Raw genomic sequence first — 17,066 nt, forward strand, 5'->3', positions numbered from 1 at the left:
ATTTATGCTAAGAGGATTCCAAATTTACAGGAGATATATTCAGCATCCTGCTGTATGCTGATACGTGGTCCCCAGTTCGGGTTATCGCACAGAGGAAAGTCGATGCTAAATTGGGTTTGGGATGTGAAAAGTGAGAGTTAAAAACTGTGTCTTCATTTACTTGCCTTAGCCATTTTGCGGAGTAGGGGAAGAGAAGTCAGTGATTCCTTAGTCATTCTTAAGGCTTAGAACGGATTCTTTAAAACTATGTGCATTTTCTTTTGAAAAATAAACCACTTTAAAACTAAAATTAGCAGCCTGTGTGAGGAGCTAAACTTGCTAGACTGTATTAAAACCATTTTAACCACATAAAACCAGCCTGCCAAAACACAGATTGTTCCTTCTTTTTATTTATTTTTTATTTTGGATTAGCTAATGAGTCTCATCCCATAAATCCCTCTTTGAAACAAAGAAAACGATTAAAAGTTGAAAAGGAAGAAAATCAGGAAGTTCAGCTCTATCGGTTCTCAATCTTGAAGGCTCCAGTAAGCAGAAACAGTAAGTTTGGTCACTATTTGCTTTATTTAAAAAGTTAGCTTTCGCTAAATAGCATTTCTGGTGAACATTTTCAGATTTATCCTGAGTATTTCAGGCCATTTTAGGAACAAAACTGCCAAGTGCTGGCATTCCTGTCCTCGCGGAGGAAAGCGCCGCAGCGGCGATGGCCACGCGGCCCCGGCGCAAGGCGAGCCCCGGCGGTGCGTCCAGCTCTGCCAGACAAGTGGCAGGAAAACATGAGGAGAAACGGAGTCGGAGAGCTTCAAGAGCAGCGCTCAGCTAGAAAACAACCAGAAAAAAAATAATGCTAGGCTTTTTTCCCTTCGTTTATTTTACCTGGGCAGTGTAAGGAGCACTGCAGAAGTCGCTGCCCGTCGCAGAACATTCCGGAACAGTCACTCCCGCACCGGGGCACCAGGGAAGTGATAATTAAACCTAACTACGCCTGTCACACAGCAAAAGTACGTTTGCTAATGCTCTGAATGTATGCAATTTGGGGTTTTGTGGGGGGGTTTTTGATGTCTAAGTCGAAATACTGCCTTTTTTGGGGGGCGTGATGTAGCAAGGGGTGAAAAGCCCGCTGAAGGCAAACAGGAGTTTTCCTACTCGCATTAGGGGCCTTTGGCTCAGGCGTGAATCCCACCTGATTTATCTAGATTTTTAGAATCTATCTAAACTTCCTATTAGAAATTTAAGCACCCAGAAGAGGTGTTACCCCATGTCCCCTCCTGCCATGGGGAAGGGGCACCCCGTAAGTCCCCTGCTGTATGGGGGGACCTCATAAGCACCTCAGCACGCGGGGGACCCCCACAGCGCCCTGTATATGGAAAGGGAAGCCCATAAGTCTCCCCATATGAGGAAGGGGAGCCCCGTAAGTGCCCTGCATTTGGGAAAGGGGGATCTCAACTCACACCCTGTATCTGTGGAAGGGGACCCCCATCAACACACCCATATGGGGAGGGGACCTCTATTAGTACCTTGTAATACCCCCCTCAGGGGAAGGGGGACCCCACAAGACCCCTGCACCCCATAAGCACCCCAGCACATGTGAGATGCCTATCAGTACGTTACACGTGGGACAAGGGAGACCCTATAGTCCCCCAGCATGGAGGCAGGGAGGCTATATAAACCAGGAGGGGCCCACCAGCGGCGCGGCCGTTTTAAGAGGCGCGACGCCGGGCAGGGAGGCGGGGCGTGGGTGGGGCTTTGCCGTGATGTGTTCTCTCTTCCTCCGCCCCCTTCCCCGGCTCTCTTCTCCCCCGCCTGTCCCCGCGCGGCGCTGTGACGTCGCGCCCGGCGCCCCACCCCCCGGCGTGCGCGCTCGGCCGGCGCAGCCCCGCCCCTCCCCTCGCTCCCTCCTCCCCCCCCCCCCGCCCGCCGCCGGGCGCCATGCCGCGGGTCTACATCGGCCGCCTCAGCTACCAGGCGCGGGAGCGCGACGTGGAGCGCTTCTTCAAGGGCTACGGCAAGATCCTCGAGGTGGACCTCAAGAACGGGTGAGCGCCGCCCGGCCCGCCGCCCCCCTCCGCCCGCCGGCGGAGCGCCGCCCGGCCCCGCTGCGCAGGCGCCGGCCGCTGACGGGAGCGGGCGGGGGGCGGCAGGACGCCTGGGTCCCCTTGGGGCTGGGGGGAGGGGGGGCAGGACGCCTGGGCTCTCTTTGGGCCGGGGGGGAGGGGGCAGGGCCCCTGGGTCCTGCGGGGGGGGGGGGGGCAGAACGCCTAGGTCTCCCTGGCAACATTTAGGGGAAGGGGGGGCAGGACGCCTGGGCCCCCTTGGCGATCGGGAAGGGGGGCAGGACGCCTAGGTCTCCAAGGGAATGTTTGGGGGTGGGGGCAGGACGCCTAGGTCTCCATGGGAGTGTTGGGGGGGGCAGGACGCCTAGGTCTCCAAGGGAATGTTTGGGGGGGGGGGGTGGGCAGGACGCCTAGGTCTCCAAGGGAATGTTTGGGGGGGGGGTGGGCAGGACGCCTAGGTCTCCAAGGGAATGTTGGGGGGGGGGGGCTGGATGCCTAGGTCTCCATGGGAATATTGGGGGGGGGGGCAGAGTGCCTGGGTCCCCTCAGGGTTGGGGGGGCAGGATGCTTGGATCCCCACGCCTGGCAGGGGGCAGGAGGACAGGATGCTGTGGTCTGCTTTGGGAGTGGGGGAGTCAGGTTCCCCAGGGACTTTAGCTGTGTTTGGGGTGGGGTGGGCAGGATGCACAGGTCCAACTTGAACTTTGAGGGAGATGGTGTCTCCTGCGGTGGTTCCCCTGCTGTTTTGCCCTGCACCCAGCAGTGAGCACCCAAGGATGAGCTGTAGAGCCTCTTCCCCAATATCCCCCCAACCCCACGGCAGCAGGTGCCGAGACCCACGCTTGCAGGGTTGGCTGCAGGTGCTGTGGCACAAGTACCTGCCCAGCTTTGTTAGCAGGTGCTCGTTAGTTTTGAGTTTGGAGAACAGCAGCCCTCGAGGGTGTTCATAGCTGGGAGTGGGGCATGCAGGACGGGGCCTGTCCATAGCAGCTGGTGTGGGTGAACCTCCTCCAAAGTCATGCTGAAGTCTTAATATAATGTGTACTTATATATGTGTGCCATTCTAGTGACTGAAGTCTTGCTGTACCTAGATGGTTTTGGATCCTGCTCCACTAGGACTTGCCCAAGACATTCAAGTATGGATTTTCAAGAGAAAACAAATTATGATTTTTCCAACACTTGAACTACCAGCCTAACAAGTGTTGGCATTTTTACTTTACAAGAAACCCAACTTGAAGTCTTGCTTTAGGGAGACTGAGTGGAATATGGATTTTATTACTAGCCAGAACAGCCAATTACTATTTTTGATTTAGAAGTGGAGAAGAGGAGTCTCTCACAAGAGTTAGTCCTTAGTGCAGAAAGAAGCTCATTTTGTTTTAATGCTGTTTTTAGTTGTAGGTTGATGTATATTAAACTCAAAGTGAATAAAAGCCATTCTTAAAACAAACAGGTGTGCTCGTGTCAGTGTTTTAACCAACAGAGCTTCAGGTAGGACTGAAGACTGCCCATAACTGAAATACTTGAGGCTTCTGTTTTCCAGTTCCAGTCTGTGCCTGTGAGAGTGTTCTGTGCAGTTAGTTTTCCTGTTATGGTATAAAAATGCCAAATGAAACAGAAGTACTTCACAGACAGTTGTTTATAAAGCAAACTTTTATTAGCAGCTGTAGAAGTGCCAAATGACATGACCAGTGCAGTTAACAGACTTGTTTTCCTGTTGTATTGAAAATGATCTGTTATTGACCAGCACTATGCTCCAAGCTCAGCAGTTGAAGTTGTTCGTGGGGATGTGGTGTGGATGCAGCAGGCAGCTTGTCTGTGCTCGCGACTCCCAAACCTGGAGCATCGGATTTCTAGGATCTTAATCGTACCTAGGATGTATTGGGGCCGAGAAAGAGGACGCAGCCTACCTCTGTCTAAAATCTGGATGCTCTGAACCTGAAGCAAAAATGACTTCGGCTCTGAAACAAAGCGTAACTTTGCTGGGGGGAGACAGTTCAGAAATTATAGATAAGCACAGGATCATAGGAATCTTAAAGGATTGAGTTGTCATTCACCTTGCTGTTTGCTGCTTCTATAGTGAATTGCCTCAGCTGTGGGTTAGATGAAGCTTAATGTATATTTCTTGGATTAATGCAGAAATTTAGTGCCTTTTGATTGTATATTCTGAAATGCTTTCAACAAGCTATTGTTAGTTTGTATTTAAAGTTCTAGTTTGACAAAAATCTACTTAAACTATCAGATATTATGTCTCTCTACTTGGGATAATCTTGCACTGCGCTTTTGTCGAGGTGCTTTACAGTTTGCTTTGTTTGGTCTCTGATCCTTTTTCCACAACTTATTTTTAGCAGTGCTTAGCAAATGATTAAAAATTACTGCACAGTGTGTGACTTAAGAGATTCTTTCAGTTTCTTCTGGAAAGTGTGGGTTGTCTTAAATGCTCAGCCTGAAGGAGATTAGCCATTCAGTATTTTAGCAGTTGGTGAAGTTAAGCTGAAAAGCTTGAGCGGGAGAATAAAAGTGGAATGTGATAGGTTCAGAGTCCTAAAAGCCTAGCTTAGGTCTCTATTGCTGGTAATTGTAATTACAGCTTGCAATTCAAAGTCTTTAAGCAGTGTTTACCTGAGAAAAGGATGGGAAAATAAAACCTCAGTTTTTGTTGGATTCTCCCTTTGAGTTGCAACTTCTAACTGCTTGCTCTTAGTTTTCAAAATTTTCTTGTTCCTGCTCAGAACTGTATTGACAGCTGGAGCCATGCATGGCAATAACAAATTATTAGGTGACCAGACAATTGGACATTTCAGCCTACTTTTTTTATCTTCTAAAAACATACTAAAAGCTGAGAGTAATAATTCTAAGAGCTGGAAGCTTTCCTTTATGGTGAAATCAATTTGCAGTCTCAACAACTTAAAATATTTTTACCCGTGTACTTATCTGCCCTCCATCACTCTAACTGGCTTTCAAGAATTTGCAGGTTCAGCTTCATAAAACCTTTGCAAGATGGAGGGATGTGTCTTCTCCATCAGACTGAGGAACAAAGATCAAAACTAAAATCTTCATGCTTCAATTCTTTGCTCTAGTTAGGTTCAAACTTCTGTGCTTGTTGCTTAAGGGAAAGCGGTGTCCCCCCCCCCCCCACTGCCCATTGGTATTTACAGGTATTTACTGCCCATTGACTTCACTGAAAGTGATTGGTATTGAGTGCCTTTGAAAATCAAATTGAAGTTAAACATAGTGATATCCAGTGCACCTAGATGACAAAAAAAGATCATTGGAAATTCACCTTTTTATAATTCCAGTGGATTTGTGGATTTTCTTGCTTTACTAATATTACAGTGAATATGGTGAAATTTTTATCTGTTGTGTCTTAAATAGAGCATTTGGTTCTGCTAGAAGACCAAAGAGATTCTCAGATGTTTGTTGTTACTACAGAAACTTAAATATTACTACCAAAAAAGTCATGACCAAATCTTCAGTACATTCAGCAATGTGTTCAAATGAGTGTTAAGTTTCAAGTGACCTGAAGATGCTTTTCCTTGATAAGCTCACCTTTCCGATCACAGCACAGGCAAGTACAGCTCAAGGGGCAGCTTTCCTTGGACTGAATGCCCCAGAGAAGTTCACTATTTACCTTTTGAGCGCTTTTAGGGTTGAAAGTATTGCATTCCCTCTTCCAAGTGAGGCTGAAGCCAACAACCAAGTCTGCATGTGTTTGCTCTTTGGTGGTGACTTGTGTTGGTGGTGGTGCTGCCACCTGATCTCCTTCCAGAAGCTCTGGAGGGAGGAGGAGGTGCAGAGAGCTGAGTTCACTTTCACAGCATCTCTCCGTATGAAGCAGTTCTGTAAAACAGAATTAAGAAAGCTGTCAAGCTTGCATTTTTTTTGGGGGGGGGGGACGGGACGGGACAATACTTTAAATAGATCTCTTATTCTAAGAATGTGCAAAATGATAGTTAGGGTACTGGCCAGGCTCAGCTAGACTGTGGACTGCCACCACTCCTCTATATTTCATAGGTTTCCAGCATATGTTGGTGAAGGGGGATGTTGGTTTTGAGTACACGGGTTTCATGCTTTAGGGCTCCACCAGTTCTCCAGCACCAGCCATTCTTACGTATCGGGAAAAACTTTGGCGCCTTGTAAATGCCATAGAAAAGGGATTTGTGCCGCTGTTGGCACGCCAGCGCAGAGAGGAGTGTGCAGAGCCAGTGAGAAGGAATTCTGTGGCATTAGAAACCTTCGTAAACAGGGGAACGGCCAAAAGGAGGAGGGGAATGACTTTTTTTTCTTTTTATTTGGGACTGCATGTGATTTTAGAAAGTTATGTTTTTTCCCTTCATTTCTGATTTAAAAAGAAAAACACCATTCAGGAGGTTTAGTCTACTAGAATTGCTTAGAATAAGGGCAGCTACTCTTGCGTGTGTGTGTGTGTTTTTTTTTTTTTTTTTTTTTGCTTTGCTTTTTTGATACGTGAACAGAAAATGGTGTAGCTTCATGTTATCTCAAGTAAATTGCATTGACATTTTTAGTAGGTAGTTTTATGCCACATATGAAGTAGTAATAGTAGACATTTGGAAGAAGATTTACTTGCACTACCATCATAACAGCAGGTTCAGATTGCTGTAGTTAAGGCTGTGTCAGCAACTGTGGCTTTCTGTGGTGTCAAACTATGCTTCTAAACGTTCTTGATTCATGTTCCTAGATCATAGGGTGCAGTATTGCTCATGTTTGACAGGTGGGTCACTATTACATTCACTTCTGGGCTGTGCAATTTGGGGGGTGGTCTTTTTTTTTTTTTTTTTTTTGAATTTGAAAGCACATACTCTTTTTTTAAGGTTTATATTAGCTTCTTAGGGGTGTTTTAACAAACACCTGAAGTTTTTTGTTGTAACTTTTTCTTTTTCCTTTTCTGTCAGAGCAGTATCTTATTCTAAGACTATTTCTGTTCTGTGTATTCCCAAATTAAAGGGATTAATAGTGTAGGATAAATGTTAAGTATACCCTTTTGGAGCACGTGGAGAGAAGACAACACAAGTAACACTATCCATCAAGACTTAGACCAAATCCTGTCTCTCTAGGGCGTGGGAGAGTTTCATGGAAACTCCTGTTGGAGGCCAGATGCATGAATGTAGGTGTTCTGTTTCGAGACTGCTCTGGAGCAGTACCTTACCTACTGCTTGGTCAGTGATGTGCTGCAGGTGCCCTGTTTTCTCCAGTGCATAATACAGGTGGGGAGTTTAACACGGTGCTCTGGTCAAATTTAGTTACTCCTCTGTTACGCTAGCTTCACCTCTTCATCTGTAATACTTTGTCTTGCAAATGGGTGACTGGTGCAATACCAGTTGCTTTACCTTGTAAGTAATTACCTCCACAGTGAGATCCAGTTTAAATGTAAGAAGATAACTATTTGGGGGGAGTGAAGGGAGGAGGGGGGACAAGTTCCCACTGAACAGTTTTATAATGACAGTTTTATGATGACTGTGATCGTTTCAGTTGCTGTTAGTCAGTCCCTCTTCTTTCATGAACTACAGCACTTGTCTGAGAAAGCAGCTACCTTATTTGTTTGGATATGTTCTTAGTTAATAAATTACGTAACAAATAGTTGCTGAGTTAGTGAAAATGCTTTAAAATTAAGCGACCTAAAAGGTCAGCGTTCTTGTATAGCGGATTTGCTTTTATGGATCACTTAAAACAAATACTCACAAAATTGTTCCTCCTACTTGCTTGTAAAGACCTGAGTTCAGGATTGTGTTTGCTCTACAGCAACCAGAGATGTTGCAGCCAGATGAAAAGAAATTCCCAATACTGTACAGGGCTGCGATATCATCAGTTATTGCATGGGAGACTCTGAAGCCTGAATTTGGGTCTTGGCAGGTAAGTAAAGGACAAATGGGTTTCAACTACGGATAAACTCAGTCTGAACTTGGATTAACAACGCTTGGATGTCCTCTGTCCTCCTCTTCCCTGGCCCATTTGGATAATGGACACTTAACACAACTTTATTTTTAAAACAAGTATTTCACTCTGGCGGTTTAGAAATTGGCAAAGTTGAGTCTGGTTTCAGTGCTGCTGTAGGTTTGCTCGGCAACTGTAGGCGAGTCACTGGTTTGTCCCTGAGCACCAGTTGAAGGACACTAATTTAAAAACTTGTGTTCAGTCTTTTGAGCTCTCTAGTCAGTAGAGATTGGGTGCTTGCAGCAGCCTGACTCCTCCTCTGATGTCTGTGCCACCTTTGAGGATTAAATGAGAAATGCTGGCTTTAACTCTTCAGGCAAGCAGTGGTCTGCAAGCTTGTGTATGTCTCTGTACTATCTTCATTTGGCAATAGGAAACTGATTCTAAAACGTCCATTTGAATGTTAAAAATAAGCTTTATGTTTTCTGAATTCGTGCCTTTCCTCTTGCTCTTTATCTGTCTCTATTTCCAAAGTGTTGAAGCTAGGCTAGTGCAACTTAGTTTTCAAATGCAGGCAAAGACTTCCTCAGATCTCCTCTAGAGCTGTGCCCTGTGCTGCCAGACAAGGCCTCTTGGCCTTGGTGGACTATTTGTTCACCGTGGGAACTTGTTCCTGGTTATGGCTGCAGGATTTTTCTTATGTTCAGTAAATGAATGTTTGGACTTGTGCTCTCTGACATGCTGTGATTTTTAGGAGTCCAGTGGACGTAAAGCGCTCTCAGCAGTGTATGGGAAGCTGCGGATAACTCAACAGGTGTAAAATCTGTCCTGTCCTTTTCTTATCCAAATCATCAGTACTGTCTATAGTCAAAAATAAAATGAGTCTCTGATTAAAACAAATAAAAGCCATCTTCCTCACCCACCTGAATATTTCTTTTTTGAGACATTCCAAGCACAGTGTGCAGATCACTTGCATATGCATATTCCATTTAAAGTGTGGGAACTAAGGTGGCTTTGTAACATGAGTAGTATACCACAGCAAGGAATTCGAAGCCGGGCTTTTCAAAAATCAGGGTAAATACCAATCCAGTGAGCATATATCCTGTAATATCTGTCAAATGCTACTTCAGCCAAACTGCAGTCAAGCAAACTTACTGAATAACGCAGCACTGTACCGTATTTAGCAGGTTAGCGAGTAGGCTATGGTGCTCAGTGGGCTCGAAGCCTTAGCCAGCCTTCAGGGGGTCACAACTGATGTTCACCTAAAGGACAGCACAGAGAGGTTCCTCCTTGGAGAGGAGCAGAAACCTGCTCTAGGATGTGAGTTGCTCCTGACAATAGATGCCTCAGGATCAGTTCGTTCTGAGCAGTTGTCTTCTCCGTCTTTCTGTCTCTAGGTATGGCTTTGTTGAGTTTGATGATCTGCGAGATGCAGATGATGCCGTTTATGAGCTAAATGGTAAAGATCTTTGTGGGGAGAGAGTGATCGTTGAGCATGCCAGAGGTCCACGTCGTGACAGCAGTTATGGTTCCGGACGCAGTAAGCACCAAAATGCATTTGTATCAGTGATTTATTCTAAATAAAATGCTTTTAAACTCTTATTTTTAAAAATAACTTTAAAAGGAAATGATATGAAGTTGTGAATAGTGTTCTGTAACTGTAAATGTAACTGTTGATCTGAATATTTATTAACTTGTTTATTGTATTAAACTTTTAATTGATAAATTAATAAACACAATTTCTTGTACCACTTTTATTATCATTTTATTTACCTCTTTTAATGGTTTATTTGTAATGTGATTGTTTAACATAGATTTAACAAAGACTCAATGTTTTAATTAAGAGTCCTTTGAGGCTAAGATGACTGCCTGTTCCATTTGCTGACCTTGGGTTACCTTTCCATGAGTGGCTCTTTGACCTTTGTGGCCCTTGGCCGACAAAAAAGGAAGCCATGTGACGACCGCAACCTTTTCCTATTAGACCTGGGTGGTGAGGATCCCAAGGGTTAGAGACAGATGAGATTAATCTGAAATAGGTGCCTGAAAATCTTTATTCATATCAGATATTCAGAAAACCTTTAAGCAATGTAAGTAACACTAGTAAACTAGCTTAAATGATTTGATTTCTTCTTTCAAGATTTTTTTAAAATAAATTTAATTGCATGTTAATTATAATGATGTGCATTGTTTTAATTGTGTGTTAGCATTGCAGTAATGACTCTTTAGAATGCTTTGCATCTTTTTAACATTTTATACAATGGGAATCTAATTTAGACTAGAGGGTGGGTGAAGTTTTAAAGTACTTACAAACATGTGGGGCAGAATAGTTTTTGTTTGGGGTGTACAGCGAGCGCGCCATTTCCGTAGTTGAAGTACTGCTGTCTGCTTGTCACCTCCTAAAGGTGGATATGGTTATAGAAGAAGCGGAAGAGATAAGTACGGTCCTCCTACTCGTACAGAATACAGATTGATTGTGGAAAATTTGTCAAGCCGCTGCAGCTGGCAGGATCTTAAGGTATGGGGCCCCTTTCTTTGCCCTCTAATAAAGAGCACAAAGGGTAAACAAGTTAGCTTCAGTTTCATCAAGAAAAACTTGTATAGACCTGTATTCCTCACTCCATTTTGTTAAAATAAGTCTGTGTGCTCATATGCATATGAGGAGGTTTTTCTACGTAATGCATTAAGTCAATATTGAAGTACGTTTGAATATATGCAGTCATTAATATTACATACTACATTGGGAGTTGCATCTGCACAGATTTGCATGTTATTGGACAGTAGGAGAATGCATTTTTCTTTTTTGCTCAACATAAACCAACACCATGTACAGATATTTTTCAGTCTTTAAGCCCTGTCAAATCAGACTTTAACCAGGCCAATGGTAAGACTCATTAGTGTCGCAGAAGTTTGTCCTTGTCACTTCTGGTTTTACTCATCAACTTCTAATGTGCTAGAGCTGTTCGGAAATATAGCATCATTCTTGCACAGTCTCTTAAGAATTTCCTCATTGGGAAACTGTTTCAAAGGGAGTTTCAGGAAAAGGGTGCTTCCGGACTACAAGCAATCATACAAAACCTCTGCTAAACGCTAAAATTTTGTCCAAGTCTGAGGGAGTGGAGAGTGAGGTAGTGGAAATGCCAGCTAGCACACTGCATAGACTGCAGTGCGTGTGAACACATGCGAGGTGAAATGGTTCGTATTTATCTGCATCATGGGTTGGAGGGGGCAGAACAGGGAGCAGAGTTCCGATAGTAGTTGTAAAAGGTAGTGTTTCCTTATCAAAAATAGAAATGGTTAAAAACACTTGTTCTTACAGGCACGCTTTCTTTTATGGCTCTCTTTTAAGGATGTGTAAAATTTGTTCTAAACAAACTTTGACGTATTAGAAACTGGTCTGTAATTGAATATGTAACTCTAGTTCAGGTACGTACTGAGATTCTTCAAATGTCTTCTGTTGTTAATGCTTCACACCATCAGTAGCTTGTCTTTGCTTCTGGTATTAATAATTGTAAGTAGAGCATGGCATGATTAATCTTCTACTGGATGCGTTGCTTTTTTTTGAACAGCTTTAATTTCAGTGTACGTAAGATGGGAATAGGTGGGTCAAAAATAGACTGAACCAAAATTCTGTGCAGCCTACGTCCAAAGCAGCTGAAAGAGCCCTGTCTGACGGCTTGCTTGAGGCAGGGCAGAATGTCAGTTCCTGAAAAACAGATGTTTAGTAAATGAAACATAGGAGTCAAGTAGCATGAAGTGGGAAACTGAACTTAGCTTTTATTGCTGTGGGATTTCTTCCCGCAGAACATGAGATATATTACCTAGGTGTAGGACAAACGGAAGCTTGTGCTTCTGTTCCCTATTTGAGACCTTTTTAGTATTAGATCTTTCAGTTTTTCACGTTTCCTAAGTTACCTTTGAGCATGTGATTTAGAGATCAAGCATTTTTTTTCTTTAATCACTTCTGTCATTGAAACTTATCACAGTCCAAAGCGTATTTGATTTTAGTCTTAAGATGTGAGATCTTAAAATATGGTTTTAGGTCAAAACTATCAACACAGCCTTAGCTCTAATCACACAGCATCTCTGAAATTGCAGTGCGTTACTTGGCTTGCTCAGAAACCTTGGCTTTAGTTCTGCAAAAGCTGTTTGGTTAAAACCCTTGCTGATATTAGTGTAAATAGAAAAGGCTAAGTGAGCATCATTGCAGAAATGAGTAGAATTAGCTTGAAAGCCTGACTCTGGATTCGAGGCAATGGTTATTCTGTCCTCTTCCTCTAGGATTATATGCGTCAGGCAGGGGAGGTGACATATGCAGATGCACACAAAGGAAGGAAAAATGAAGGTGTGATTGAGTTCAAATCCTATTCTGACATGAAAAGAGCCCTTGAAAAGCTGGACGGGACAGAAGTAAATGGCAGAAAGATTAGATTAGTGGAAGACAGACCTGGATCAAGACGGCGCCGCTCTTATTCCAGAAGCCGAAGCCATTCCAGGTACGTCTCTTCATATGTAGCTGACGTTAAATCTAACTGCAAGAACATGAATATATAGCAGATTCCAAAATGCCTTGGAAGGATTTGGAGCCCTCAGATTAGCTTTTGAGAATTTGTTAATTACCTGCAAGTAACCAAAGAAAAACCTCCTCTGAGTTGCTGTCCTTAGCATGGTATGCTACTGTTCTTCCCCAGCTCTACGAAGTTCCTAGTCCTTGGTATTTTGCAGCAGATCACTGCATGGTAGGTGGAGCTGTGCATCCAAAAGGAAACAGAAGGTACTTGTAGCACTTCAGTTCTGAACATTGTGTTTTGCTGTAAGCACCAGAACTAACAACTATTTCTCAACTTGGACACCCCACCCATTTCCTGTTTCTTAGAGATTTGCAGCCTTCTTGGTAGGACAAAAAAAAATGCTTTATCACACAGTAACACACAGCTATTTTCCCCATCCAGTCTTGCACAGTATTCTTTTTGCCTTAAGAAAATTCAGGCAAGCTTCTATTACTTCTACTCCTCCCTGCCCCTGAGCAGTGCGCTGGTTAGGAGATAACAGCACTGTTGCTGGTTCGTAACAACAAGTATTCTGGAAGCCTTCCCCGGTATAAACTGCCAGGTGAAGTGGACTTATCCCAGCTGTTAGCTAGGGGAACATTGGTGTATTATCCCTCCTTTCTGTGGATTCCAGGTTTTTATCAAAAGTTCTAGGAACTTTATATGTTTGAGAGCTTTGTGAAATACCATTGAGCCTATGTGCTCAAAAGTTAATAGGGTGGGAAGAATTTGTGGGATTGACAGCCTAATTGCATCTCTCCCAGTTACAGAGCCAGGTAAGCAAATAGTATCCTTTATCTTGCAGGTAATACCTGAAGTTTCTTGGAAAGTGGTGGACAAACAGGTTGCTCTTCTTGAGGGGCTGAAAGTGGAAGCTCCGTTAGACCCAGTATCTCTGGGCATCAGCCAACAGCCTTCCGTAGTTGAACAGCAGAGAGCCTTGTTCTGACAGTGCTTTATCTGAATAGTTCACTGTATTCAAAACTTTGACTTTGTTTGGAAAGTGATTCTCACTTCCTTACCTTTAATAATAAGGTTGTGTATTATTTCAGATTGGCAGCCCTGCTCGCTTCCAGACATAGCAGCAGGGGATGAGCACTGTGGAGAAGGGTACTGTAAATCTGTAACTGTATTGTGTAAAGAGCTCTGCAGTTCTGCTGCTTGAAAGGAACTTTGATGCTCTAACTTCTTCATTCGTGTGGGACCGGGAGATCACAAGCTGTGCATAGGCACATCCTAACATGGAGCTGTTGTTTCAGGTCTCGCTCTCGAAGCAGACATTCTCATAAGAGCAGGAGCCGCAGTGCTAGTAGCAGTCGTTCCAAGAGTAGATCAAGATCCAGGTATGTCTCTGTGGTTGAAGCAATGGGGACTACCCACTTAAACCAGAAGCATCTTTCTATATTTGCAGTGGGAAATTTGTTTTTCTTTTCCTTATCTCATGTACAGTATTTAAGTGCTAGTCAAATCTAAGCTGCACTAAAGTGGAATTATTCTTTATTTTTGGGCTTTCAGGTCTGTGTCCCGTTCCAGAAGCAAGAGCCGTAGTCGAAGCAAGAGCCGTAGCAGAGGCCAAAAAGAGAAAAGCAGGACTCCAAGTAAAGAGGATAAAAGTAGGAGCCGCAGCAGGAGTGCAGAAAAATCACGAAACAAAAGTAAAGACAAACCTGAGGGCACTCTCCACAACAGTGATGAGAAAGCAAAGAGCAGGAGCTGCAGCAAGGAAAAGAGTAAGAGTAGGAGCAGAAGTGGGAGTAAAGGCAGGGGAGAGGAGAGGGAGAGCATGAGAAAGAGTAAGAGCAAAGACAGGGAGAAGAGCATTAGCAAGGCTAGAAGCAGGAGCAAGAGCAGGGATGAGAGCAGGAGCAGGAGCCACAGTAAAGACAAAAGGAAAAGTAGGAAGAGAAGTAGGGATGACAGCAGAAGTAGGAGCAGGAGCCACAGCCGAAGCAAGAGTGAGAAAAGCAAGAGGCGCAGCAAGCGAGACAGCAAACCAAGTAGCAAGAAGAAAAGGAAGGACAGTCGTGAGCGGTCCCGGTCAGTCTCCAAAGAAAAGGAGCATCTAAAATCATCAGAATCTGACAAAAAGGAGGCAAAAGGTGAGGGTGAGGATACAGGTGTGCATCGGGTGTCTCGCTCCAGATCTAGGTCAAATTCCAAGTCAAAAATAAATGTCAAATCAGATTCTCGTTCCAGGTCAAAATCAGTTTCAAAACCTAGGTCCCAGTCTAAATCTAGATCTAGATCTGCCTCTAGATCACACTCCCAGTCACGGTCAAGGTCTCGCTCCAAATCCTAACCTTGCTGCAACCACACTTGGAACTATCTGAAAAGTCTTTTGTATATGTTTGGTAGTTGTAGCACAAGTGATTGAAGTAGAACACATGTCAATGCTGTATATTTTTAACAAACCTGATGGTGTGTCTACCACTGTTAACTGCAGTGCTCACTCCCTGTAATGCTCTCTGGTGCAAGGCTGTTCAGCTCACTTGCTATCTTACAGAAAGATTTTCTTTAAATATAATTCTTCCCAGAACACTGAAATTGTCCTGTTTTCCAAGAACAGCATTACAGAGAATGAGCACTGCACTTTGGGTTTATAAGATTGGAATGATGGCTGATAGGTAGGTATGATGGCTTCAATGATATTTGCCCTTGAATTGATGCCCTTTGATGTATGCCATTTAGTGGAAGTGCAAAGTCTTAAGTTTCATACTATTTTTGTTTCATATTTTTGGACTTACAGAGTTGTGAATAGCACTGTCAAAAGGAAAAACAAAAAAGATACTTGCAGTAATCCATAGAGAAGGAAGTAGAGTTCCATATTCTGGTATTGTGACAATATTCTTGTTTTATATTAAATTTTTTATTTTATTTTTTTCTCGTCTTGCAAAGTACAGTGATACCTGTTTCCATGAAATTTGAATAAAGACTATTTTTGCTTGATGACATTTGGTGGTGGTTACGTGAAGTTGTGTGTTGTGACTGTCACTTTTATATTTATTGCTGTAAACTTGAATATAAAGACCAGTTAGTCACAAAGAATGAGTTCTTCATTTAGAAAGTGACTATATCTTAAATGGGATCATGACACTCAAATACAATCCAGTTAAAAATAATAATAATATATTGTTTCTCTGGAAATACTTCCTGTGCTGTTTAGAGTTCTAACACTGCAATAGGGAAGAGAACAAAGGAAGATGAACCAGAAACAATAACGAAGGTGAGAAGCCTATTTTCTGTTGTCTATGTAAATTAAACGTGCTGAGCTTCAGCTTCCATAATATGAGGAAGAAAACGTTTCACTCACTCAACTCACTAGACGAAAGCCAAGTGAGATTATTGTCCAGAAACACTTCAGTTCTTGATGCAGGTAACACTGAAGGTAAGTCAGGTAGATGTGGAAAGCATCTTTTCTACTTTTTGCTTTATTTTGTAGATCATGTTTTAAGTATTTCTTCTTTTGCAGAGTTGGCTCTTTCTATGGGGCCTTAGAGAAAATGAGGAGGAGAACATGATACTTTTATCATTTTTCCTAACCTTAACACATCCAGCAGGACAGCACAAAGCTTTTCCAGCTGTTTACTTGTGTGTGTGTGTGATCCTGAGCTGTAAGTGGGCTTGTGATTTGTGACTTTATAAGGTTAGAGCTTCACTATGTCTTTGCTCAGCATGTTTTCCTGGAGTTCCTCCTCCTAATAAAGCAGCTGGGTTTGAGAGAGAGATTCTGGGTGCTTGGGGGGTTATATGGGGTTGCTTGGGTTCCTGGGCTGGAGTGGGGGCTCACTACGGCAGCATCTCCCACTTGCAGTTGAGCTGATCTCTGGCTGTTGTATAGAGTTGTCGCTTTCAAGTGACTGCAGCAGTTCTCCCATCTAAAGCATGTTCTTTCCTCATGCTGAGGTTTGTGTAACCCTGGGCTTTAAAAACAAACAAAAAAAAGTGCGGGATATGCTTCTGAGGAGCGGTGGACTTAAAAACACTGGGAATTTGATGGATGAGCCATTCTCCTGATGTATCCCTATAATCCCTCTGGACTTGGGAAAGGAGGACAGACTCTAGAAAGCTTTCGAGGTATTCCTGAATAATATCCCAACCTCATACTTGGATCATCAGCAAGCTGCTGAAACAAGCCCCTATGTGTCACCAGCAGTTTGGCTTAGGCTGAAGGTCTTGTGACCTTCTCGGTACCCTGTTTTACCTAGCAGCGATGCTGCAAACAATATATGCCTTGCTGTTGTTTAGTTATTTTAGTCCAGAAAGAAAGGTTGGGTATTGCTTTATCAAATACTTTCCTGTTGCTATTTTCAAATCACCAACAGCCTTTATGATGGTGTTTCTTACAGCTAGATGCTAACTTCCCAGCGCTAAGTAATTTGGTATAATTTGATCGTTTGAAATTTGTGTCACCCTATTAAAAAGATGAAAGGGTGCAAGATGGTAAGAATACTTTTCAACACAAAATATTTCCGTAGAGTTTAAATGGGGTCAGGGCTTGTAGATTTCTCAGACTCTATTTACTACAGCGACATGAGAAAGCTCTGGGGAAGTGATATTTAATTTCCTTAGAAGTAAAGAA

General features: G+C 43.4%; 1 protein-coding gene and 1 long non-coding RNA gene across 2 annotated transcripts; one reads left to right on the plus strand and one right to left on the minus strand.

Moving 5' to 3' along the window:
- The first annotated feature begins 1,912 nt into the window (after nt 1–1,912).
- On the plus strand, nt 1,913–15,457 carry SRSF4 (serine and arginine rich splicing factor 4). The gene is made up of 6 exons (XM_062593999.1): nt 1,913–2,033; nt 9,338–9,480; nt 10,343–10,455; nt 12,219–12,433; nt 13,747–13,830; nt 14,003–15,457. Exons 1-6 carry the CDS (start codon nt 1,927–1,929, stop codon nt 14,784–14,786), a joined length of 1,446 nt encoding a protein of 481 aa, XP_062449983.1. The 5' UTR covers nt 1,913–1,926; the 3' UTR covers nt 14,787–15,457.
- Nucleotides 9,695–12,671, minus strand: LOC134150252 (uncharacterized). Its single transcript, XR_009960617.1, has 3 exons — nt 12,558–12,671; nt 12,385–12,469; nt 9,695–11,643 (listed from the first exon to the last, which is right to left on the minus strand). It is a non-coding gene; the product is annotated as an uncharacterized LOC134150252 (long non-coding RNA).
- Nucleotides 15,458–17,066: the final 1,609 nt, after the last annotated feature.

Source organism: Rhea pennata, chromosome 23, assembly GCF_028389875.1.
Source record: "Rhea pennata isolate bPtePen1 chromosome 23, bPtePen1.pri, whole genome shotgun sequence".
NCBI classification, from domain to species: Eukaryota; Metazoa; Chordata; class Aves; order Rheiformes; family Rheidae; genus Rhea; species Rhea pennata.

Bases quoted from the DNA above. Each gene is read 5' to 3' on its own strand.
- SRSF4 (XM_062593999.1), top strand. From the start codon at position 1,927: ATGCCGCGGGTCTACATCGGCCGCCTCAGCTACCAGGCGCGGGAGCGC. The intron at 10,456-12,218 runs GTATGGGGCCCC...CTCTTCCTCTAG, and splicing joins GCAGCTGGCAGGATCTTAAG to GATTATATGCGTCAGGCAGG. The intron at 12,434-13,746 runs GTACGTCTCTTC...CTGTTGTTTCAG, and splicing joins AGAAGCCGAAGCCATTCCAG to GTCTCGCTCTCGAAGCAGAC.